Source organism: Typha latifolia, chromosome 11 (genome assembly GCF_019914945.1).
Source record: "Typha latifolia isolate L0001 chromosome 11, TyphaL0001v2, whole genome shotgun sequence".
Classification (NCBI taxonomy): domain Eukaryota; kingdom Viridiplantae; phylum Streptophyta; class Magnoliopsida; order Poales; family Typhaceae; genus Typha; species Typha latifolia.
In genome coordinates, this window is record NC_133096.1 from 6,692,305 (window position 1) to 6,717,940 (window position 25,636).

The 25,636-nt window shown below is 33.8% G+C and overlaps 3 protein-coding genes across 4 annotated transcripts; 2 read left to right on the top strand and 1 right to left on the bottom strand.

The window, feature by feature from the left end:
* The first annotated feature begins 479 nt into the window (after positions 1–479).
* Positions 480–4,504, top strand: LOC140797592 (PTI1-like tyrosine-protein kinase 1). The gene is made up of 8 exons (XM_073151170.1): positions 480–665; positions 781–904; positions 1,690–1,943; positions 2,017–2,143; positions 2,256–2,529; positions 3,196–3,328; positions 3,802–3,888; positions 4,155–4,504. Exons 1-8 carry the CDS (start codon positions 639–641, stop codon positions 4,287–4,289), a joined length of 1,161 nt encoding a protein of 386 aa, XP_073007271.1. The 5' UTR covers positions 480–638; the 3' UTR covers positions 4,290–4,504.
* A 564-nt stretch (positions 4,505–5,068) lies between these two features.
* LOC140797590 (CMP-sialic acid transporter 4) lies at positions 5,069–17,707 on the bottom strand. Its single transcript, XM_073151169.1, has 16 exons — positions 17,436–17,707; positions 16,652–16,859; positions 15,809–15,925; positions 15,092–15,148; positions 14,837–14,914; positions 14,669–14,713; positions 14,124–14,183; positions 13,168–13,290; positions 12,377–12,454; positions 12,033–12,102; positions 9,472–9,579; positions 9,197–9,330; positions 9,054–9,130; positions 8,583–8,631; positions 8,435–8,498; positions 5,069–5,491 (listed from the first exon to the last, which is right to left on the bottom strand). Exons 2-15 carry the CDS (start codon positions 16,820–16,822, stop codon positions 8,448–8,450), a joined length of 1,218 nt encoding a protein of 405 aa, XP_073007270.1. The 5' UTR covers positions 16,823–16,859; positions 17,436–17,707; the 3' UTR covers positions 5,069–5,491; positions 8,435–8,447.
* Positions 17,708–22,572: 4,865 nt separating this feature from the next.
* On the top strand, positions 22,573–25,532 carry LOC140798315 (uncharacterized). Of its 2 annotated transcripts, none has more exons than XM_073152132.1 (2): positions 22,573–22,811; positions 23,233–25,532. In XM_073152132.1, the coding sequence occupies exon 2, from the start codon at positions 23,298–23,300 to the stop codon at positions 25,221–25,223; it is 1,926 nt and encodes a 641-aa protein (XP_073008233.1). In that variant the 5' UTR covers positions 22,573–22,811; positions 23,233–23,297; the 3' UTR covers positions 25,224–25,532. The 2 variants fall into 2 exon arrangements, with proteins under 2 accessions (XP_073008233.1, XP_073008232.1); XM_073152131.1 differs by having other exon boundaries at positions 22,574–22,790.
* Positions 25,533–25,636: the final 104 nt, after the last annotated feature.

The window sequence follows — 25,636 nt, forward strand, 5'->3', positions numbered from 1 at the left end:
AGTATAGTTAACTTATACCCAGCAGAGTGTTTTCAGCAAAATTATAGATCGATTTGTAATTAGTAAAGATGTAGGATGTTAACCATAATTTCGTTCATGAGTCCGAAGTTTAAGCGAGGTTAAACTTTTGTTTACATAGCCAAACCCATTGGGTCAAAAAACTTTTTAACAGGTTGGTGGGTTTCTCATGCTGAGGTCTAGTGGTGATATACATGAATGAATCTCTTCTTATCCTAATATCTAAACAGTAAAGGATAAATCTTATTTATTTTAATTTCCTTTTCCAATTCTCTCCGTCCATAGGCCATAGCTTTTTTTTTCTTAAGATGAACTAGTCAGAAGATGAACTGGTCGCAAGTTTCCTTCTTCGGATGATTAAGTTTGACAAAATCTTATGACGTATTAAAAAATTGCTTTGATTTGGTCATGTCAAGAAGCTATTGGTCAATTAGTGGAACCCACTTCCTCGTGTCGTCATTGCCCGCTAAACTTAGTTTCGAAACCTGGCGGAATTCTCACAGTTTTGCATTAATTGACCCCTAATTCTTCCACTCAATCTTCCTTTTTTATTCATCTCATTTTGAGTTCGAAGAGTTCATCTTCTTCTTTGCTTAATCTCTAAGCTATCCTTTGTCTTGATGGAGGATAAACTACATGGCTTTAAGGTAATCATAGCTTCTTTTCGACTTCTTTTAATCAATGATCATAAACAGTTTTTATATTTAATCCTTTGTCCTGTTCTCTTAATGTTGTTATAATGTTTGTGGATTTTATTTGTAGGTTCATTTGACCTTCCAACCTCTGATTACAGTTTGGGAGAGATTGAGAGGGTTGTACAAAAGATCAAGAAAGAGTAGAAAATTTAAGGTGGAGAATCCTGAGAAGCCCAATGAGAATGGAGATGGTATATTAATTCTTTACTTCTTTAATTCCTAATTTACTTTTAATCAGAGTTTGTCCTCTTCTTTTTTTCGTTTCATGCCTTTAATAGTTGCAGTAATGGAATATTTGGATCAAGGAAATTCCTGGAACATTTTATTGCTATTTGTCTGTAACATTCCCATGCAGAATAATGAAGCAACTAAGTCAACTTAATGATTCAGAAAGAGTTGGATAAATTATCTCAGCATCCAGAATTATGTGTCTTATAATGCATGATTCATGTACTACTTTTATTCTTGTGTTAGAAGAAGTTTAGTGCTTTTCAATGACTTTTACAATTTGCGAGGACCTTCAGCACCACTCTGTGGCAAAAACTGCCGTAGGTGAATGAAACTTTAATTTAGAACTGGCATCAGAAAGCTTCATTTTATCATGTTTTCATTCTCCTTGAACCTATTCAGTGGTTAGTTTCAGACCAGAAACTTCTAATTAACATGATAGATTCAAAACATAACTGAAACTGAAAGCAACTTGTTGATTAGTCTCATCAGAAATGGCTCTACTGCTGTACAATCAAATTTAAACCACAAATGAAGTATTTTAACTTTATTTCAGCTGCAATTTTAAATAAGCAAACTCTGAATCCCTTATGCGACACCAGCTGCCATGGTAGTAAATGATTTTCATGTTGATTCTTATGGTATTCCTTCAAACACTATTTGTACTAAATGGCTTCCCCAACTTTTTCAGATGAAATATTTTTCATACCCCATAATCACCAATTTCCTTTTTTTTCTACTATATCAGTAAATATAGAAGGCTCAGAAGTTTCTCCCACGTCCAGAAGTGACCAGGAGAAGTCGCCACTCCTTATCGAAGTACCAGAATTGTCATTCGAAGAACTGGTAGAGAAGACTAGCAATTTTGGCTCAAAGTCTTTAATTGGGCAAGGACCATATGCAAGAGTATACTATGCCATTCTGGAAAATAAGAAGCAAGTTGTTGTAAAAAAAATTGACAAGCCACTGAAGCGCGCAAACAGTACCAGCATTATGACCCAGGTACATTATGATTGTCTATTGATCTTGATATTTTTGGTAATTTCCAAGCTAACATGTTATTTTGTGACATCAGATATCAATTATATCAAGACTAAAGCATGAAAATTTTGTCGAGATGTTGGGGTATCATGTGAAAGGGGATCTCCTGCTGTTGGCGTATGAGTACGCTAGTAGTGGTTCTTTGCATGACATTTTGCATGGTATGAAGCTAGAATTTTGATTATTTTTTTTCTTCCCTCTAGCATCTTTTGTGTATATATATATATATATATATATATTTATATGAAAATTTTCCTCTTCATGCAACTACAGGGAGAAAAGGTGTACAAAACTCACAACCTGGGCCTGTGCTTAATTGGAGGCAGCGAGTGAGAATTGCATTAGATGCAGCAAAGGGCTTGGAGTATCTCCATGAGAAGATTCAACCATCTATAATACACAAGGACATCAGATCTAGCAATGTTCTTATATTTGAGGACTTCAGCGCGAAGATTGCTGACTTTAATCTTTTCAATCAGTCCCCTGATATGGCAGCTCGTCTTCAATCTACCCGCATCTTGGGAACCTTCGGTTATCAGGCACCAGAGTAATTTCAATCCCTACCTTTAATGCTTCTAAATCAGATTTTTCTTTCTTCTTGTTTATAAATATGCATGCGTTTTACGAACAATTCTAGTGTCAAAAGTCTTTGTAATTTTCGTTTGCTGTGTTTAATGTACTAATAATGCGCTATTGCAAACTGATTATTCTGGTGCCCAAAGTGTCGAAAAATATGAGCTTAAATATGATAAATGCATAATGATATTAGCTGAAGAGAAAAGGACTCTACTTTCATGTGTTAAATGATCTTGTTCATCAAGAATATATTTCTGCTTCGCTCTCTGTATTAACTCTTCATAGTTCTATCTGTTCCTACTTATATTGCAATTCGCAATCCATAATCTATTCTTGTTTGATTGTCAATGAAGATAGGCAGGATCAGGTTTGACAAATGCTGATATATTTGTTTGGACAAGTACTGTACTGTGATGTTAAGTATCATAAATCATTCTCTATCATCAATAGCATGAATCAAGAATATAAATAGTTTAAACATGTTATAGGAGAGTTAAATATGTCTGTTTTCATCTATGAATTTATCAAAAGAATCTTAGATGTAAAGAAAGTATCTTTTTTGGCAGAGAATTTCTCAAAGTTAAAACTTTTTTTCGTAATCTAAATGATCATAACTTATGAAAAAAAATTATTGTAGGTACGCTATGACATTCAATATGACTCAGAAAAGCGACGTATATAGCTTCGGCGTTGTCATTTTGGAGCTTCTAACAGGAAGGAAGCCAATTGATCAGACAATGCCTAAAGGCAAACAGAGTCTGGTTATCTGGGTGGGTACCTATTATCCCTTTTCCTTATGCATTTCCTATGAGCTGCATTAAGAAGAATCAGAGGGAAGTGAACAACTGGAAAGTACTCGCAGATCATTTCTGTTGCTCCAATCCACAATCTACTAAATGATATAAGGTGTTCTTGCAAAATTTATTTGATTCATAGTTCACACAAGCAATCTCTTACTTCCAGCTAAAGCAGTTGTAATTCTTCTCATTTATCAGACTTGAATTTTTTCTCTTCAAACTTAATATTACCGCTAGTGCGTTTCTCTTTAAGGAAATCCTAATAAATGAATGAAAACTATAGAAGACATTTCAAAATTCGAATAAGAAGCATGGTTTACAATCCCTTGTATTCCTATATCATCCCCATATGCTTCATTAAAAGCCTATATAAGGAAAGTTTATATGGGTGACATTATACAATTTAATTTTAATCACCACCTTTATGCTTTTATGAATGAATATAGGCAACTGCAAAGGTGGCAGAGGATTTGGTTTCAGAGATTGTAGATCCAAGATTGCAAGGCGAATATCCAGCAAAAGGAGCTCTTAAGGTCTCTCTCTCTCTCTCTCTCTCTCTCTCTCTACCCATATGTTTGCCTTTGATCACTTTCAGTTTAGTACAAGCAATATCAGATAAAGAATATAAATTTAATTACTTGATTCATACATGGAAGGTGATCATGCTTCTATGCATTTTTTTTTTCTTTGTGAGCGGCAATTAATTATAGCTTTTCACATCCAAATGCATCTCATATTTCACCACCAAACTTATGTGACTGTTATGCTTTGAAAGAAATAAGCCCTTTTGTTCCTCCAGCTTGCGAAAGTCGCAGCCCAATGCTTGCAATATGAATCTGAGTTCAGGCCAAGAATGAGCAGAGTAGTCAGAGCACTAGAATCTTTAGTGCAGGATCCTCCAACTCTTGATACTGTCCGTAATATTGATGCATGAGCATATATTTTGTGACATCTTTTCTTATATTTTTGTGTTTCTCTGTTAATATATTTCATCCAGTGTAATGAAAAGAATGTAATTTATTCAACGATTTTATACTATTATTGATTTTTATCTTTGTATGTAACACAAATGTATGCTTTACATGACTATTGTAAATAGTGAATTGAATTGGATTGTTTGGATTAGAGGAGAGCAAATGCTTATCTTAATTCCTTCATTTTCTTTCTGGATCTTACTACTCAATACCTTCTTCCAAAGTGTGTCCACTAAGCATGAGGAAGAATGTATCTAAAGTAAAAAAGTTAAATATATACTATCGCAGATTATCAAGGATTGGAAGTTCCAACTTTTGAGATTGATTATGCTTCTGTTTCATTGAGAGATGAGTATTAGATCATATAAAAAAATGTGATGTAATCAGAAAGACGGATATCTTTATGTCGCAGCAAATCATATCACCACATCCAAAAGCATTTCATATCACAGGGGGCAGGAGAAGGTTAAAATGTAAGCATAAAGCTGGCTTTCACTTGACCTTCACATCAAAGTTCACTTACAGACACTGATAAGGGCAGGTAATTAAAGAACCTCTAAGAATGAAGCTCAACTCTTTAACATCATATTTAATTTGAGATTTAATGTCACCGTATGTTGTTGCAAAACATCCTCGCCATTTCATGTTTGGACTAGAGATCCCAGTCCAGATATTATCAAACACTCAAACTGGAGGTCCGCAAGAGATTTACAGAGAAGTTGCGACGAAGTAGAGAGTCTTAATAGAATAAATGAATATCCAAGTTTCTTTTGATCATATAAAAGAATAGAGGTAATGTTATGTGCCTCCAATTTTTTACACAATGAAAAGTGAATTTAAAAGAGCTAGAAATTCAGATAGATGGAGAACCAGAAGCCATTTGGATAGAAGAGGAAAAGATTGAATCTATGAAGTAAATAAAGAATAGCTCATCTGCTTTCCTTTGAATACCCTAGTTATATATGATATATGATCCCGGATCAACCTACTACACTTCATCCTTCCTCGGGAAGAGATACAAGAGAACAGTGTCGCTGTAATTAGGCTAAAAAAGTATAGACACTTGCTTTTTTTTGCCTTCACAGAGGGTTCAATTACTTTTTCTATATATAATTGGCTCTCTGTAGCAATCTCAATAAAAAAAAAATCTCCTCTAAAGTACCTGTGGCACATAAAAGAGAGCAAAATAAGGAAAAGCTATCAAGTCAAAGAAAACTAGCTTATATTACAATATACAAAGGTTGGAGAAAAAAGATGCATGAGAAATAATTGAATCATGAGGCTGAAACACAAACATGCTGTTAGATCATCCAAAGTAGTCTACCAGGTTACTCGATTACAAAAATTAATCGCATTCCAATCTTCCACCATGCTGAAGCCAGCAAGAAACATCTCCAGAGGTTACAAAATAACTGTCTTTTAAAATAGAGCAAATATCCTAACTTGGGCTCACATCAAGCATACATATGAAATATAGCACTGCAAGAAGCCATTTTGAGTATAAGAAGGCAGCTTTACTTCCAAGGACATTAGCACAATGTGCTTCTAGCTTTCTAATCATCCTTGTACTAATCATCTTTTCTAGGAAGGTGTTTTGCTTGATTCTTCTCTTATGGGACACACATCAAGATAGAACTAGTAAATACTAAATAGTGTATTTTGTAATAATCAATGATTATTTCAAAAGACAATATATTTTATCTTCTTGTAGTCGGGACAAATTCCAAAGTGACTTCCTGAACTTCCATTTGTATTACTTAATCCACTTATAATTCTAATATATGTGAAACCATTAGTTTAAAACTAACAGTGAAGACAAATTTCTATTTAAATTATTAAAACTTTTACCAGTTTGCCCTTTATATTATTTTCTTTTGGAATAATTGCATTCTCGATGTCTAAAATGTAAAAATGGAAAAGATGAGATGAAAGAAGCAGAAGGAAAAATGATTTTCACAAAAAGATAATAGTTGTTGTACAATAAAGAGGGCATTTTAGTCTTTCTATATTAAAATAAAAGTCTGGCAGTTGCATATATCTGGCCTAATCACATGGATGTAAGTTGCAGTTTCCCATTACTTTATGCCTTCCAAAGTTTAGTTGAGAGCCAGTATTACGAAGGAGGAGAGGTATTTAAGTATAAAAAATCTTGGAAAATTTATGAAAAACTTATATTCTTCTTCTATAATCATTAATATTTTAGCATATGAGTATTTACTATTCAAACCCTGCATTCTAGAAAGCATGAAAGCTTCAAGGCAATAGCATCCTGTGTCCATTCCAACACTTGTCGAACACCGACATTTGTCCAGCACTCCTTTGATATGTGTCACACTTCTAAGAAGTATCAAATATTTAAAAGAATATAAAATAAATTCGGATTTCATTGAACTCTTTCACAATCTCAAGACCCATATTATCATTATCATATGTGTCTTGTTAAGATATCTTTGTGGTATAGTCCACACTTTGATTTTCTCTCATGAATAGATATATGCATACCGATATATAACTCAATATACATTATGAGTTAGCAAAATAATTCTTTAGATGTATCAATAATATATGCAACTATATTTAATTACATATATATATATATAATGTTTTTATTGATTAATTTTGCCATGTCTTAAACATGTTGTGTCATATTTTTAAAAAATCTTCTGTATTGTAGTGTCCATATCCATGCTTCTTCCTATATTTTTCTTTAATTGCTTGACAAAAACACCTTACTGTTAGGATACTTAACCAATATTTACCATATAGATGAGTTAACTTAACTATATATGCAAAAGGATTGTAATATCAACTTGTCTCACTCACTTATGCGATAATACATTGCCCCCCTCTAGTGGACAACTTCACCGAGGGATATTTAGGAAGTTTAGTTTTTTATTTTCAAAAGTATCAGAATATTATCTATCCCGTTAATAGCTGCTAGGTTAATTTTGACTAAGGGTAGTTTTGATGAAAAACAAAATACAAGTGTTGAATGGTAAATGCTCAATGTAGGGTGTTAATGATAACAAAAGAAAATTGTAGGGTATTTATCATAATTTTCCTAGTAGTCTCATATCCATCCCTTAGTCGACAATATTTTTAGGAATCCTGTCTCTTAATATATGTTATATCAAATTACCAGTATAAAGTAATTTAGTTCAATACTTCAATCTTAATATGATCTGTTCTATCATGGAAATGAAGTAACATGTGCTGTGATGGTTTTGTCGTGACAAATGAAGAACATATGCATTAAGAGCAACAGGTACATTATGCCAACTAGAAAGACTTAAATCTTCAGCTACAGGACCTTCTACATATGGTTCAGAATGATTCTAGAAACCTGCTAACAGAATGCTTCCTAGTTCAGTGAAATAATGGTTTGTACTTCAATAAAAAAATTGGCAAGGGCAAGGATAAAAAAGTTCAGTTATGCTGACATGAATAATAATAGTACAATTACAGGACTTTCTACATGATTCAAACGTCTCTAGAACCCCATAACAGATCAAACCTTATAGCTTCCAGAGATACAATGTCGAAGTCATTAAAGTGTCTAGTGTGCTTCTTTTAGTTTTATCGTTCGCGTCTAACAAAACATGTCTTCTGCCATCAAATTTAGACAGCCAGATAACTATTCTTATATTAATGGATCTATAGAATAGAAAAGGTAAAAAAATAAAATATTCTGATTTAGATAGGGCAAGGTACCAAAGTTCCATCTGTATTCACCAATGAGGCAATGAGGCAGTGAATTTGAGGAAAAGAAGAAAAATTATGTCAAGGTTATCTTATATCTCTTTGATCTGCTAAGTTCAAACTTTTAAGGGGCTTTAGAGCTGAAGATTTTTCAATCAGAAGTTTCCAGAAGGTCTTCCTTATCCATCTCACTTTGCTCATTTGCAAGTGGCTTTTATTCTTTTTTATCAGTAAACTTTTAATGCAGAAACTAGAAAGAAGTATGACATAGGTGTTAGTGTTATCTCCCAAATATAAAGTTTATACTAAATAAACATTTAAAAAAATTTGAACTAAAATAATTTCTTAATAATTAAAAACCAGTTCATTCTTTGCCCAACAAGATATTAAGGATTAAGAGTCATGCCTTGTAAAGTGAATCAGGTCGGCAGAAGAGGTTGTCTCTCATCAGGTTCAACACGGTGGCTAGCCTGGAAAATGAAAAACTTCTGAGGGTTATCATCTGAAAAGGTTCAAGCAGTTTTACAGAAACAAAAATTGATAGTGTCTATTACATCATCAGCTGCACCAGCAGTCATATTTATGAAAGAAGATTCTTTTGACCTGTAAAACAGAAAACATAGTAAGGAACAATGAAAGAATTAAAATTTCGAAGGACAACAAACCATGGTAACATTTCGAAATTTTGATTTATGATGAGATATCAGGGATCTCTTCCATACAGAGTCTGACTAGCTTTACTATAAGTGCAATTGAGTAGATAGATCAAAGTAGATTGTATGAAGCATGAGAGAAGGCATAATTCCTCAAAAGAGGCTATTAAGTTTCCTGGGCAAGGAGTAGAGTTTTCTTTCGAGTCAAGGGGATAGGATAGAACGAGGCCTTAGTTTAATAACCTAAAGCACCAGTGCATAGCAAAAACAAATTAACAAGCAGATCTGCAATAGAAGCTTATATCAATATGATAAAGTTGCTAAATCAGATGATGACAAAAAGGAAAGGCGCACTGACAAAAAGATACTCACCGATGATTTTGAGCATCCAGCATTTCTAAAGTTCCAGTTTGCTTGTCATCTTTGACTTTTGCAAGAGGAGAAAAGAACTGAAAAGAAATGAATGTCAGCAATTCCAAGGAAGGGAAGAGGCAAAGCAAAAATGCAGCAGTTACCTGGTGCATCGATATAAACACTATAGAGATCCCCAGGATAAAGTTCATGGTCAAAGTATGACCAAATAATGCAGCAGATGCTAAGCCAGTAAAGATAGTGGCAACAGTTGATGAATATTTCTTCAAAATTGTGTCTGTTGATGTAATTAAAAATAATCAAAATTAGATCAGAAACTAAAAATACTGTCTAGTGGCTAGAGATCTTTCTATAAGAACTGCTTCTTAGCAACAAAAGGAAATGAGAAATAACTCAAAACACTAAAACATTAATTTACCTGCATATTTGAAAAAGAATGAAGAAAGAATGCCCTGTGCTGCATTATTGCAAATCAAAAACATTGTAGCCTTGGAATGTCCTTGAAGGATGTCAAAACTGCCAGGCCCTAAAACAGTCAAGAAGCCAGATATTACTTACAACAGCATATAAGAAAAGACGAGTAAAAGAAGCATAACAATTGAAAGGCCAAAAGAAAATTGTACTGGTGAAAAAGATGTGCAGGTTCTATTAGTTGCTTTAAGATCTATGGTCACTACCAATATATTTAACTATTTCATCTAAGACATGGTGTGGAGTAGAGTTAACATATTTCAAAATGAAGAGAACAGCAAAATGAAGATATTCCTGAGGAACGGAGTGGATAACAGTTGCAGACTACCATTTCAAAATTAATCCATAAAACCAGACCCGAGAGATACTAACACCTTCAAATTAACTATTGTTACAATAGTTAATTTGAAGTATAAAAAGAAAGTGAGGAGGTAGCAAGATATGTTTATAAAAAGAAACTTTTAATTAAGTATTATCTGGACATCTGCTGACAGTTTTGGACAACTTACTGAGATAAGGCAGAACCAAATTCATGCTACCTGGAAATGAGGCGCCTTGACCAAAGTGGACAAAAGTTAATGAACATTTAGATTTTAGAGTCTCCTATCACCATACAAGTAGTTTCCGAAATATATGGATTGCGTGAACAATTACTCAGTATTGAGAAGACTCCCCAGATAATTAACAATGCTTGTGAGTACAACCTTTAATATCACACAGTATATGTTTTAATTGATTGCCATGCAATACCTATGCCAACCTGTGGCATGCCCATATGTTGTACCTGTGTGCAAACAGAAAAGAGGGGGACTACCCAGAATATGTTGATTCTGTTGGGTTGACCTTAGTAACTCTGACACCAAACTAAGGAATTTCAAGACGAATTACAACTCAATAGACCTTAAACCCTACACCCGTAGTTACTGCCTACACTGTACTGCTGCTCAACATCAAGGCCACTAATTTACAATCGGCTGCAAGTTCACAATTAAGTCTTCCCTAATCTAATGATATTAGGGAGGGGGAGGTCCATTGTTACTCAATCTTTTTGTTAATAGACTAACAGTACCTCTGCTTATACAAATAGTGGCATGACATCATCAATTTCTTTTCCCCAAAGGAGAAATCAAGACAACAGGCAATAGCTCAGCACAGAAATTTCATTGAGGTAGCTGAAGAAGGAAAAACAGAATGCATGTAATAGGTCTAGATCATATGCACCAAGCGGTCATGAGTTTGGAAAAGGAAACAGCCTCTTCAATAATGGGATTAAGGCAGTATACATCTTGCCTTCCCTAGACCTAGAATTGGCAGGCGCCTCATGCACTCTAAATCCTTTTTTGGAAGGACATCACTAAGTGTGATAGTAAGGCCAAGGTGTCAATGAGGTTTTATCTCAACTAAAAGCATTATAGTAGTTGTTATTGAGGTCCTTTAACCACTCAAGCTACTGGTAAGGATTGTTAATTAGTCAGGTCAAACATGAAAATCTTTGGAATATGGCATGGAGTCAACACAGCTAAAGACAGATCTAGTCCTACTATTAGATAAACTTCACACTGATGCCAAGGAAGTCTTTGAAACATCGTAAAAAGTAAAAACTAGATACACATCTGACACTTCAGGTTACTTTCTCATTCAAGATAAATATTGTTAGGAATCAAACTCACAAGGATTGTAAGGATACCACTACCTGCAACAGACAATCAAGTCCTTCTCTTACTCAATTTTATCTTATAGTAAAATAGTAGAACAAATTCCGTAGAGCATCAAAATTAAGGATAATAGGCAGTCAGAAATTTGGTCAATTCCTCCTCTTCTACAAATGGTCCTCTAGTAGAACCTGAAGTGAAAGAGTTGGAGATGATGATAATGCACAACTTGGAAAAAAAAAAGTATAAGATGACTTAGTCAAAATGGCTTTTCTACTATTCTAGTACCACACAAAATGACTTCTCTACTGTTCTAGTAGCAAATGTTTGTTTTCCTTACCTCCTTTGAGTTAGGCAGACATTATAACTAATCTGACACTTATATCTGCGTCCTTGGCTCTTGCACAAAGAGTTGTGCCTATAAAACATTGAGATCTAATATCCTCCAAAGTCCAAACAACTCAAATCCAGCCTAGAGTACTGTGGCCCAATATTTACCAGACATCTTAAAAAATCATATCCTTCAAAATTGCATGTGGCAAGAGAAAATAAAGGATAATATTCTTAAAAAAAACTCAGCAAGATGACCACATATTACATTGGGATGTGAGTGCCATAGAACAATTAACTTCTATACAAACACTAGAATAAGGCTTTTATCATAATACGAATATAACTATGTAGAAGTCTATGCATCCACCATAAATCATGAATGGTCGAAGCATCACACATGAAAGCAGCAAAAAGATAATAGTTCATAGATGTCAAATCACCATGCATACAATTATTTTGTTGCAAATGGTCTAAGCAGCAAAATTTCATAAGAAAAGTTGAATTTTCATAGAAGATATCATACCTTTATATATCACAGTCCCGAGTATACCAAGGAAATTGAATATTGCACCATAACCATACAAAAATAAATTCTGCAAATGACATTTAGGAAAATGTGTGAAATAAATATGCATACATATATATATGTGTATATATATAAGAGGTAGACTATAAACTTTACATTAGAACTTCCAATAAAGTTCTAACACATATTGAGCCATTGGTTGTGCCTTTGGATTGTAAAACACTAATCCCAAAGTTTTAACCCTTATCCCACTGATAATGGAAGGAGAAGATAAAAAGTTTGAATGTAAATCAATCTCCAATAATCCTCATAAGAGAGCAGGGGAGATATTAAATAGTCACCTGAAGATAAATGCTTGTCTCAAACTGGCTTTTTAAAGCATACTCGTTGAAAACTGAGGCCATGGATGGAACAGTTACCTGCATTTTCATGGCATAACATTAACATATTGTGGCACATGAACATCAATAAAATTTGTCGGAAGGCCAACAACCTCCAATTGAAACCAAATTAACTAGCTTGTAACTTGCAAATCACATAAACCAGTTATTTATGCATGTCTTTCAGAATTGTGTGAAAGAAATTTAAATAATGATTACATAATTTTTGTCATCCAGCATATTGCACTCCAATAAATACCAAAAATTATTTCTCATTTTGAGTTTCCTTCTAAATTATTCTATTATGCTTCAAGTATCAAGAATATATGTTCAATAGTTCCAATTTCTAGTTTCGAAAGTAAATAAAAGATATCTATTAATCTTGACATGGAAATTTCAAATTTCTAAAGCAAACAGAAATACCAAGAAATTTTAGAAAGCATACTGACTCAGAAAGATTCCGGGATGAATGGGCAAATATAAGTTTACTTGGACAGAAATAAGTCAAATAACATTCTAAGCAGACATTTTAATGCAAATAATCTTCTATTTACATCCATGCACTCATAAGAAGTGCAGGGGTGACCATGTAGCTCACAAAGTAATACATTAAGTAATGTGTCAGGTATTCGCTAGTAACTACAAGAGAAAGAGTAAGGCATTCACAAAGTCACTGGATTATCTAATAAAGTACAACAGAAAGAAAATGAGTCAGAAAATTAAATGGACAAATCTCTAGCTAAAAGACTTACAAAAATTAATGTATATATGTATGCAACTGTTGCAATTGGAACACCAACTGCAGTGGAGCCCTCGGGTAGGGATCGGAGTTGATTGACACTGATTCCGATAAGCAAGAGAGCAAGAGCCTCCCACTGCCCATCAACAAAAAGAATGAACAATAAACTATATTAGATGAAATAGAAGGTCAAAGAAAGCGCATCCATATAATAGCAGGTATTAATTCAGCCTGTTTGGAATCAAGTTGGTTTTTTAAAACCTTAATATGAATTTTTATTGTAAGATGCTGCCATTTGATTTCAATGTCATTTCCATGTGAGGATATGTCTTGTATTACTTCTACTTTTATGAAAATATAATGCATCCTTGATCACAGTCTTTTACATGGGGAAAATAAGAGGGAGGAGGCATCAAAACCCTATCAAAATTAATTCTGCACCTAATAGAATCAAGTTTTCCTCAGTTCCAACAAATTCCGACTTCCAAATATGAAAATCAGAAGAATAATAATTGAAAAAAATAGATAAAGGCAACAGCAGCCAAACATCTTCCTAATTCAGAGTTTCAGATGTCATGGTTTTTGGAATCAAACAAACAATAAGTAGAACAAGCTATCTGTTGCCAAAAAATTTTCCCACAGATAACCCATCCTTGCCAGATGTGAAAGTTCATCTCAAACAAGAGTGATCCAGAAATGACCACATACATATTTCAAACATTAAAGAATCATTATAACTTTTTAAATATTAATAAAAAATGTTAGAATGTAAAAGATGAAAATCACCATTCTCCAGTTATATAGAAAAACCTCTATCCATCAGCATCAAAATTAAGCCCATAAATGAGAAGAAATGTTAGATTATAAATGATAAAAATCACCGATTCTCTAACAGCTTAAGCTTCTAGAATAGTTAACAAATAAAATATTGGAAAATGTATCCAATGAATATTTGAAACTCAAACTTACTTGAATTATCGAGAACCGCCTTCTCATTATAATCTTTAAGAGGATAGCTATTACCAAAACCTGCAGAGAATCACAGAACATGAAAAATTGTCATACTTGGTATTTGCAATGTTTGAACCATAATAGTATGAGAAAAAGAAAAGTGAAAAAGGAAATGATGCATCTTTTACAGGGTCTAGACCTTTACACTATGCTAGGATGGAGAGAGCAAGAGAGAGGAAAAGAGAACATAAAAGGAGAGAAAAAAAGAGAAAGGAAGAGAAGAGAAAATAATTTTCTCTCATACTGTTTGTAATCTTTGGATCGACAAGAGAAAAGAAGAGAAAAGGAAGGGAAATTAATTCCCTCCAATTGCATATGAGTTATGTGGTGTCTTGACTGCCCGCATACTGCAGACACTTTTCACAAGATTGAGTCAGATATAAAGTTCATCATTTGTAATGCCTCAAGAAGCATCAAATGACCACCAAGCTCATCCAAGTAAAATAGACAAGATCATTGTATCTCAGAATAAACCAGATTTTGATAGTAATATAAGAGTGTACCTTCAAATTGCTCAACATTTTCACTGTTGCAGGATTGAAGTATAACTGCATTAACAAATAACAGAAAGTAAGATACTATAACATAAAGCTCCAACTATACGAATCATTGTGGTCTAAGAAACATTATCACGTAATATAGACTTAACAGCTATGTAAAGAATTAAATACCTGCATGGTAAATTTTAGGTAGTTGTTGATGGCATACAGAAGAGCAGGAACAGCAAGAAGGACATTATTACGAGCTGCCTGAAAGAAAATTTTGGATAACCTGACAATCAGACGGTAGCAGATATAACCACGGAAAGTGAAAACTATTATATGTATCAGAATAAATATAAATGATAGTCTATCAATCAACAATATGCAAACAATATAGAAATCACAATGCCAGGATATTATTTGTTGGTCAACCATATAGTTTACCTGTACAAACGTAGAAACAGATAGAAGAGGTTTCTCCCCAACCTTTTGATGTCTAGCCTGTCAAATAATAAAAGTCGTTATTACCAGCAATCCCACCTTATATTAAGAATAATAAAAAGTAGACAATGGAACAGCAGAAACAAATCCCAGTGCTCAGTCATGATCTGGTGGTGTTTGGAGACACATATGCGGAACATGCACCACCCAGGTACAGCAGTTTCTAAAAGGATTTGTTTGCAGTTTCTCATATCATAATCAATCACTTATATATAAAAATCTTCTTTTGCATGAACTCCCCTCAAAACTTCTCTTCTGTACACACTTCTGAGCTACATAAATTACTGACAGTACTGGGAGCAAACACGAAAATTTTGAATTTACAGGAGTATGCAAGCAATTTATGCTTAATACATCAGTTCCTATATTAATACACATGGGAATGTAAGAAGTTTGGAGATGCACATCTACACCATGCACCACCCCAGGGACACACAAGTTTTAACAGGGGTTTGTTTGCCAGTTTATCTACTTTTGTATGAGTACAGATGCAACTATGCAAGCATAACTATGGAAGGAGACACACATGCAGGGCTCATGCAAGCATGGAAACATAGTACAAATATTATATTTTAGAGGCATATGAATAAATAAGCATCTCCAAGAGGACCTGCAAAATATATCCAAGTGAAAAAGCAATACAATAACTTTAGGACAAACCTGGAATATTAGCATAACTATAGCAAAGATAACTTTTGCAACCTCCGTCAGAAAGTTTACGCTGATAGGACTAAATTGGAACTTGCCATCCACCTTAGACATATATACCAAAATAGGCTGCAACAAATATCAAAGCATGTCAATTGAAATCCTTAAAGTAATATTTTCTCTTCAGTAAGATTAGAAATTTATCTTAAAAAAGAAGAAAAAAGAAGATAAGGGAAGGGGTTATCGTTGATCTATGACAGTGCTTAGACACAATGGAGAATTTGGAAAACCAAAAAACATCACACTTTAAAGAGTTCATCATCAACATATTGGATCATTGTAAGAATCCTTCTAATAATAAAGCATGATTAAATGTTCGGGGGAGGGGGGGAGGAAGGGAGGGAAAGATTGATGAGAGGAGAACCAAAGTCTTTTTCTAAGAAAAAGGTATACCATTGAAGTAGTATAATTGATGGACTGAAGATAGTTTCCATATTTGGATACAAAGATGTGCCATTTACATCTTTGCCGCTAGGGAGCTAGCCTTATATTTCATTCTCCTGAAGTCCTTGAGTAGCAAAGCAGAATAGCTTAGTTTACGAAATAAGAACAATTTTAAAATGCGGCCAGTGTATTAAATTTTGAGATTTAATTTACAATGAGAAATTTTTCAGAATGGTATCATAAAAAAACTATTGTACCCTTACAAAAGTACAAATAAGTGAAAAAGGACAGGAGAAATTTCAAATATTACTTAAAGATAAGAACAGACCATCATACTTAGATGGTAAAATACACAAAAGTTGCTATTCACTTTTCAGTGCACTTAAGATCATGAAATTTCATGTAGATTACCTGAAGACCAACCAACATGCAGTCTCCTACCACCAAAAGGAAGTTGAGAGCCCGATACTTAGCTGATATCTTGCTCCTATGCCTATCATATGCCTTTGACACTGTTCTGGGGCTTGGGGCATGTAGTTTGGAGTGGCAGACACTGCATTCCAACACCCCGTTTCTTTGCATCTTGAAAGAAAGCGTTCACCAAGTAGAACACTTTCAACTACAGCAATGAAAGTCCAAGTTCAAGGTGCAGGTATGACATCAGAGGAAACCATTAGCAAATCAAACCCCGAAGAAATTACATTAGAACTTGCTTATAGTTCAAGGGATCAAAATTTGTTAAGAGAAATAAATTTCTGCTTCCAGAGTATGAAAATATATATACTATGAAGCTAGTTCTCTTAGTAGCAATACGTTGCTGTGAAAAGTTGAAAATCATACTGGAATTCCGATCTGACTCAATAAAATGCTAATAAGAGACAGAAGATGAAAGTAATATAACAAAGAAAGATATGCATATTTTCACGTAAATTCAGATTTTCCCATTAAAACAAAGATTTAAATAATGAAGTAAAAATAAATTTAACGGGAACAAAGTGGAAACAAAAGTGCCGGTAATATATGACTCCCATATTCTTGCTCCAAGGCTGATCTAGATTAGCATCAAAAGATTATTCAGATCTTCCATCTCAACTGGCAAGATCGATGGTTTCAAGAAAAGAATCAAATTAACCGAAAAAACGAAGAAAATAACTTAAATCTGAGTAAAATACAGATCTAGATCATAGATCTTTACCTCGGGGATGCAGAATTCAACTCTCCAAACCAGATCTAATCTAAACCAAAAACTCCGCTTCGGGATCACGCGTTCCGATCCTCAAGGGTTAGACTTGCGCCGCCGCATCTACGAGACGGATCCAGATCTAAAGAAGGGTTGTCGAGATCCAGATTCAAATAAGAGACCAAATGGAGGAGAGAGAAACTAGAGAGAGAGAGAGGGGGAGGGGGAGAATATCCTCTCAAAAGAGGAGAGGAGTAGAGAAGCGGGAGGTGAGGTGAGAGGAGTGGAAGGAGGGGGATTATATATTTTCAATTTTAATTCTTTTTAACTCACCGAATGGAATTGGTGCCGCGTCGCTGTTGCTTGGAAAATCTTTTATTTTTTTTTAGAAGGCTGTTGCTTGGAAAATCGTGCGCGCTGGCTTCGTCTCTCCTCCTCTTCTCTCCTCTCTCCTCTCTCCGGGAGGCGGATCGTCTCCAACCATTGCTGCAGAAAGTAAGCTAGTACTGCCCACTTGGCAGTATATTATTGGCTGGCAAGTTTGAAGGAAGGTGAAATGGAGTTTTTGAACTATCTACTATTCTCCTAAAATTTATTATCCTTCTATTTATAGTCTACACACTGTAATAAATCGCTCACATAAAAAATAAAATTATAAAATTAATCTCCCAATCCTGAATTCTCTTATAAAATATATGAAGCTGATAATGACAACAGATATATTAATTTAGAAAAATATAGTAGACTCCTTTTTTTTCCTCCTCTTAAGGGCTTCATGACCCTGATCTCAATTAGATTTTGCATATATTTTGTTTCAATCAATTTGAACCAGGGATGGTTTAATAATTATTTGGACATTTTGTGATCTAAAAGGACTGAAAATAACAGAGAGTAGGTTTCGGAATCAGAAAAGATAACAATGCAGGGTGTGAAATGAAAATTCCTCGCTTTACTTTTAATAAGTACCGGATGAAATTCCTGCAGCCTGGGATGCAGGGGATCTGCTCCCGGAAAGAGCGGATTGAAAGGGGAAATTGGCCGGACATCTTGGACGTAGACGTGTCGGTTCTTTTTCATGATTAGGAAGGAGTTGGGTGGAATTACCACTCTTTCCGTTTTAGGATGATACTAGCAGCGTTTCAGAGTTTTTTTTTACCAAAACTAGTACTTTTTTATATTTTATTTTATTTATCACTGTAGTCCTATGTTAAAACGTTGATAAGTTCAGTATTTTATTTTTAAATAAAAATTTTAAAAAATATATTTTATGTTTTATAATACGCTAAAGATATAATGTTTTTTATCAAAAAAATCGAGAAAATTTTTTAAGTAAAATTTGGATGAGCTATAAACTTTTTCTTTCTTTTGTAATTTTAAATACACTTGGCTTTGAAAATCACCGTGTGATTCGAATTTATAGAACTCTTCCATGTGCTCAAATTGAAATATATATATGCCTATGGGTTAACTATTAGCCTCCTATTATTTTTATAAGAGGTTGGTTTAGGGGTGAAAATGGATCGGATATGAATCAGATAGTTGTTAACCCATATTCGGATCCATATTTTCAGTCCGAATATGCATATTGGATTGATAGCAAAATTTAAAACAATATCCTAACTAAACGGATAGAGAATTGGATCTTAAACACGTATTGATTGAATTTAAAAAAAAATATACTATTTTATTTATAATTTTACGATAAATAAATTTTTTTGTATGTCAAATATATAAAATTAGAGAAATTAATCTTTATAAATAATAAATAATGTATTATTAGTAATAATATTAATATTTATTATTTAAATAAGCAAACTAAAAACTGTAAATCATTCAAAAAAAATATACGGGTAAGCGGATATCCGATATCCGTATCCAAATCCAAAAAATATATCTGACCTGTATCCGAATTTAAAAAAAAAATTCAAAATTTCTATCCGTATCCAAATTGGATAGAAATTTTTTATCCGAATCCAATCCGAGTCGGATCAAATAGCGGGTTTTCACCCCTAGGTTGGTGCCATGTAATAGCATGTGACTTATTCCTTTTGAAATTATATGTCACCTATATCGTCCGATACTCTGATTGCAGATTGAAATAATTCTAGTAACAATTTTTTCACCTAAATTTGACTTGAATTCGACTTGTATCTAACAAGGATCATTCTCATTGCTAGCTTACATATTATTATTATTTTGTTTTTTTTAATAAAGCTAAAAAAGTCAAAATATTAAAATCAAAACTTCGAACATGCTTGAAATAATATATTGATTTCCCATTTTCATCATAAAATTAAAAAAAAAAGAAGAAGGTATTTCTTGGTTATCAAGTGCATGCATCTTTGCATTTATTTTTCCATTCGATAAGCACTTATAACTGAGGGCCTACCTAAGTACAAAATTGTTAACTTTAAAATAAAAGTACAAGATTGGGAGCATTACTTTCGCATCTAATAAGTTAAATGCATGTATACCTACATGCCTACAATTATATTAATGGTTCATAATTTGCCAACACGTGACATATTATCATCATCTTGAAATAAGTCTTCATTAAGTGCCGTGTCATATTGAGTTTCCATTAAAATTATTAATTATTTGAATATGTATCATTTAGTTGCACAACGCAAGAGTTTTTGACTAAACTTATTACTAGATGAGATCTAATTTACTGTAGCCCTAATAAAAATGCTGAACATTTTATGTGTAGAAATCTCTTTAACTTAATTTTCAACCGTTAAGAAAAAAAATTATCTATACATAAAAATACTAAATTAATTTAAATAAAAAAAGGTCTAGTTTAGTATATAAAAAAATTTACAATGAATTCCTTGTGCATGTGTTAATAGAGTAAGTCAAACAAAAACACCAAACACAAACAAAGCTCACATCCCTATCAATTAAAAAAGACGTAGGACGTTTTGTATGTACTTTAGAAGGTCTTTTCCTGACCATTATGCAATCGTGGAAGCTAAGTGATATATATATATATATATATATATATATTTTTTTTTTTTTTTAATATAAAAAAATTCACGTTACTAAATAGTTGGTGTTGCACCTGCATTGCCAACTTTGAAGGAAGGAATCTCCCAATGTAACTAAGGAAACATTGAGTATTAACATCTATAAAGAAATATAAAATAAAATTTTAATTCCTGCAGTAGGGGCTGCAGAAAATCCCTTCCAGTTCCCTAATTGTTTTCATTGAAACAGTCAAAATTCACACTTGTCAATGGTATAGATGAGGACTGGTTGAATTAAGCTTATTTTACTAACTAGGAGTTAGTATCAACTTTTAGTGTTATGGAATAATAATAAAAAGCATTGGTTTGATGATGTATTAAAAAAATTATGGGCCAAGGCATGCAATGTTGGAAATGAAAAGACCGGGTTAGGTTGGTATGGTTTTTCTAGTTCACATCTTCGTGGCACTTTCTCTTGCTTTTATTCTTGAAATGCTCGGAGTTCAGGTGTTTTGAGATTTAGAGTTGATATTTGATGAATTTCTAATCAAAGTGTTATATGTGTATAATTCAAAGTTATTATGATTTATTTCTTAGGATTATTGACTTAGTTATTCAACCTATATATCAAATAGAACTAGTTTATTTATCGGACTTATAACTTGTTAATTTTATTTTTAAATTTTAGCATATAATATTTATGTAATAGACTAAATCTAATTGTGTTTAGAAAAATAAAGAATAAATATATTATTTTATATAAAATAATAGAAAATTTTAGGAATTCTAGCTTGTGAAAACGTAATTGTCTTAAAAGAAAGTGATACTCTCTGTGCAAGATTATGCACCTATCTTTTCTCCTTAATATTTGGTGAATTTTTAATCAAAGTGTTATATGTGTATGATTTAAATTTATTGTGGTTCATTTCTTAGGATGGTTAACTTAGTTTTTCAACCTATATATGAAATAGAACTAGTTTATTTAGCTGACTTATAATTTGTTAGTTTTATTTTTAAAATTTAGCATATAATATTTATATAAATCTAGTTGTGTTCAGAAAAATAAAAAATAAAAGATTATTTTATATAAATAATAGTAAATTTTAGGAACTCTGACTTGTGAGGCATGTCGAAGCGTAACTGCTTTAAAGGAAAGTGACGCTTTCATAACTTTATTTTTCTATGAAAGTTGCATTCCTCTAGTTATCAAAATAATATATATTGAGGAAAAAAAAAAACTAAAGGAGAGAAGCAAAAATATTTTGATGTTGTTGTTGTGTTGTTAATTTTTTTATAAGAAAATAGGTGTATATATAGGTGCTTGTGGCTTTTAAATTTCTCCAAACACTTATAACCCTTAAATTTATTCAGCCCATTAACAATTATAAATCTATTAAAAGTTTTGTAATAATTGAGTTTTAAAATTTTTAATTACTAATTACATATTGATTTGAATTCTAAAATTGAGGAGAGGTATATAGACACACAAAAGAGAAGCTAATTTAAAACCTAAGTAATATTATGCTTTCAAACAATTCACAAATTCTTTATTTTATAAGATGTCATCTTCATCAATTCATATGTGGTACAATTTATAGAATGTTTTTAAAGGCTTGTCTGCTTGAGTTTAAGAGCGCCTCTAAACTGGTTCAGTAATAAAATATTTTTTATCCTTTTTATTTCTAATTAAATTTACTCTTTAAAAAATTAAGACTAAAAAGTGAGACTAACTAATCGAGTCCGGAGCTTAGCCTCAGACTAAACAAGGTGAAAATATTTATGGATAAGACTTTATTCAAAAGACTTAATAACAACTAAATTTTAATCTATTTAATAGCAAAATAATTAAAAAAAATTAATGTGTTTTTTCTTACATTACTTTCAAAGAAAAAATATGTTTGTCATTTCATCTACTAAATGGTTTATATTTTTACATATACTTATAAAAAAATAAAGAGCTTTTAAGGAGTTCTTACTCAAAAAAAAAATTACCACTTTGCAATGTAAATTTAATTATTATAATTGGAGAGGAAGAAGTTGACTTTAATCAATTCACATATAATTGATTTGCTATGGTCATTAAACACCCTATGATGTCGGCATAAGAGGTAAGTCGGCGGCTATATAATATGACGTGAAAGTCGGCGCTGACTCTAGGCCGTTCTAAATGGATACGGATCCGAAACGACGGGCTCCTCGTAGCTGCTTCTCCTACAGAAGAAGAGAAGAGTAAAGAGCAATATTTTCCAGTGCGCCAGAGGCCCAGAACCCTTATCTCCCCCTCTTTCCTCCATCCTCTCCGATCGCGTCCCTCCCTTTTTGTTTGCCTCGTTCGTTCGTAATCGAATCGCTTCTATCCGTCACCTCCGTCTCATCGTGATCTCGCTCGGCCTTCGCAGTACCAGTACGTTTTCTTTTCGAAAAGGTCATCTTTGGTCGCTTAATTAGTTTCTCTTGATAGGTTTTCATTAGAATTTGAGTACCAAGTAGGTTATTATGCATGATTTATTTGTTCCAAAATTGAATTTTTGTTTTGTTAGAGATCGAAATATAGTAGTTCAAAAATTACACCTTTTTTTCTCAAGAATATTTATGTGAATTGTGGAAACAGCATCGATTCGTTTCTGTGATGATCTGCTCTGATGTGAATTGCGAAACAACGTTGCTTGGTTTTTTCCTTTCTCTTTCCATGAACTGCACCAAACACTGGGACATAAGTAAATGAGAGGAGACCACGGTTGCTATTTTATTGTCCAACCAACTTCTTAAGTGTTTGGGTCATGTTTCATCTTAAGCCCATTGGATGATATGTACTTGTAAAGTGATGTAGCATTTCATGTTTGCAGAACTTGAGAAGGATGTAGATAGCATTTGATGGTGCAGCATCCTATTGTTGTATTATGTCATACCCATGGCATTTGCAATTTTCTCCCACCTGCAAAACCTGTGGCCATTTTCTGTTTTCAAACACGATGACTTGAAGATTTCGACACAACTGGTTCAGAGGCTTTCAATCCCAGATCAGACGAAGCAGTTTGTTTTTGCTGCCCGTGAACCCGATTCTCATGCTGTGGTATACATTTTAGCTGCTCAGAACTTGTCGGAGTTGTCTGCCTTAGATGCTGAGTATCTGATCAAAGAAGTGCAGCCTAAAGCTGTAGTAGCTCAGGTTGCCCCGTCGGCACTAGCTGATATCCGTGCTGAGGAGAAGTACTTAAAAAATGATCAAGCAAATAGCGTGCCAACTTCACCTCTCGCAGTGCTCAAAAGGTGTTTCATGGAAAAGATGAATAAAGATCAGTATGAGAAACTAGCTGGATGCCAGGTCTTGCAGGAGATTTTCGGGATTGGATTTTATGGTCATTTTTTGGCTGCCAAAAATGCCGCAGAGCAGATTGGCTCTTGTTTCTTATTACTTGAATCTCCGTATGACAATGCTTTCAATACATTGCCACTAGGTAATCCTAAAAGTGGGGATGAAAACCCAGGGTTGCACCTACAGACAAGTTGCTTGGTTCCTGGAAAAGTCACTTCAGCTATTTACTCCAATACTAGGAGATTTTGCCTCACCAATGCTCTCCAATCACAAATGGTGATGTCACTGACTCCATCTCTTGGTATATTGACATCGAAAGCTAGTCTTTCAGATTCTGCTTCAGAACCAGAACCAGAGGAATGGAAATCACTGACTAGCTACCAAGCTCCATCCTTTGCAAAATCTTTTTACCCTTTACTCGCTGATTTGTATGATATATTTTCTGACCTATCGTCAATCGGAAAAGCACTAGTTTCAGTGCAGAAGTTGCTTGGTCGTATTCATGAAGGTGAACCAGTTGATGGCCAAATTTTATCTGACGTCTACATCTTCAGAATTGCAATTGAGGGTCTTAGAATAGCTTTGAACAATGCTGCTCGATGTCGCATTGACAGGACAGAGAATGTTAAATCGACAAATGTGGAGTTTTTTGAGCTTCCTTCTGAAGAGAAGTCCCATCTTCTATTTGCAGAAGCAATTAGAAGTCAAGCGAGAAAGTTTGGATCTGTGGTTGCTATAGTTGATGCTAGTTGTTTAGCTGGTATTAGAAGGCACTGGAACACACCTATTCCGCCAAAGGTTGCAGCTTTAGCTGATCAGTGTTTCTCACATTATGAGGACGATGATGACATCGATGTTGATGAAGAAATATCAATGGACAACATGGACCAGAAGGGGCTATGGACTGATAAACCTGTGGTTGCTGTTGGTGCAGGAGCAACTGCAATTCTGGGTGCATCTTCTCTATCAAAAGCTGTTCATGCATCTACTTTCTTTAAGCTTGCTACTTACAAGGTTCCTGTGGCCCTCAAATATGGTTTAGCACAATTACAAAGAACAGCTGCCATAGGGCTAACTAAGATCCTCACCCCGCCAAAAATTCTCTCTCATGGGATTGCTAATGTTGGGGCTAAGACATCCACTATGAAGTTCACAGCTTCAGCGGAGAAAATTCGTACAGTGACTCACCATATGATAGCTTCCGCTGAGAAAACTAGCTTGTTGGCTATGCGGACAGCATTCTATGAGATAATGCAGAGGAGACGTACCCAATCTGTTAGATTTGCACCTTGGTTCACATTTTGCTGTAGTATGGCTGCATGCTCCAGCCTTCTGATGCATGGAGATGGGATTGAATGTGCAGCTGAGTCCGTGCCTTCAGTTCCCATGATTGCCTCTTTAGGTCGTGGTCTCCAGAGCTTGCACCACACATCTCAAGAAGTGAAGCAGATGAATGGTACAAAAATTCAAGAATCTTTGCAGTCATTGATGTACAGCTTGAAGAAAATGAAAGTTCAATAATGTTTGACATCTGCCTTGTGAATATGAGAAGTCTTCCGGGGCTCTATTCTTTAGAGCTTCATTTAATGCACCTTGTCTCTCAAGTTTAATAACTGTCTATGAGGTTTGATTAGATTGTTTATATGCTAATGTTTTTGTACATATGGGTAAAGATGAAGTTGATAAGTTACTGATGTCCATGACTTATCAGCGGATAGATATTCCAAGCCAGCAAGTACCAATTTAGCTTTTGGTTCTTTGAGTTGCCTACTGTTCATTTTGTTAATAGTGACAATATCATAGTTCAGATGAAGTAGCTGTTTTGTACCACTTTTTTCAGTTTCTCCCTAACCAATCATCAGAATATTTGCATTATCAATAAGTTTTCTTGTTTCCTTTCTTTTTTCTAGATCTGGAAATATCAACTCTCTTCT

Excerpts from the sequence above, each read along its gene's own strand:
- LOC140797592 (XM_073151170.1), top strand. The coding sequence starts at position 639 with ATGGAGGATAAACTACATGGCTTTAAG. Across the intron at positions 2,144-2,255 it reads TTTGCATGACATTTTGCATG|GGAGAAAAGGTGTACAAAAC; the intron begins GTATGAAGCTAG and ends ATGCAACTACAG. Across the intron at positions 3,329-3,801 it reads AACAGAGTCTGGTTATCTGG|GCAACTGCAAAGGTGGCAGA; the intron begins GTGGGTACCTAT and ends GAATGAATATAG.
- LOC140798315 (XM_073152132.1), top strand. The coding sequence starts at position 23,298 with ATGGCATTTGCAATTTTCTCCCACCTGCAAAACCTGTGGCCATTTTCT.
- LOC140797590 (XM_073151169.1), bottom strand. The coding sequence starts at position 16,822 with ATGCAAAGAAACGGGGTGTTGGAATGCAGTGTCTGCCACTCCAAACTA. Across the intron at positions 15,926-16,651 it reads GCATGTTGGTTGGTCTTCAG|CCTATTTTGGTATATATGTC; the intron begins GTAATCTACATG and ends TATTTGTTGCAG. Across the intron at positions 8,632-9,053 it reads CTGGATGCTCAAAATCATCG|GTCAAAAGAATCTTCTTTCA; the intron begins GTGAGTATCTTT and ends TCTGTTTTACAG.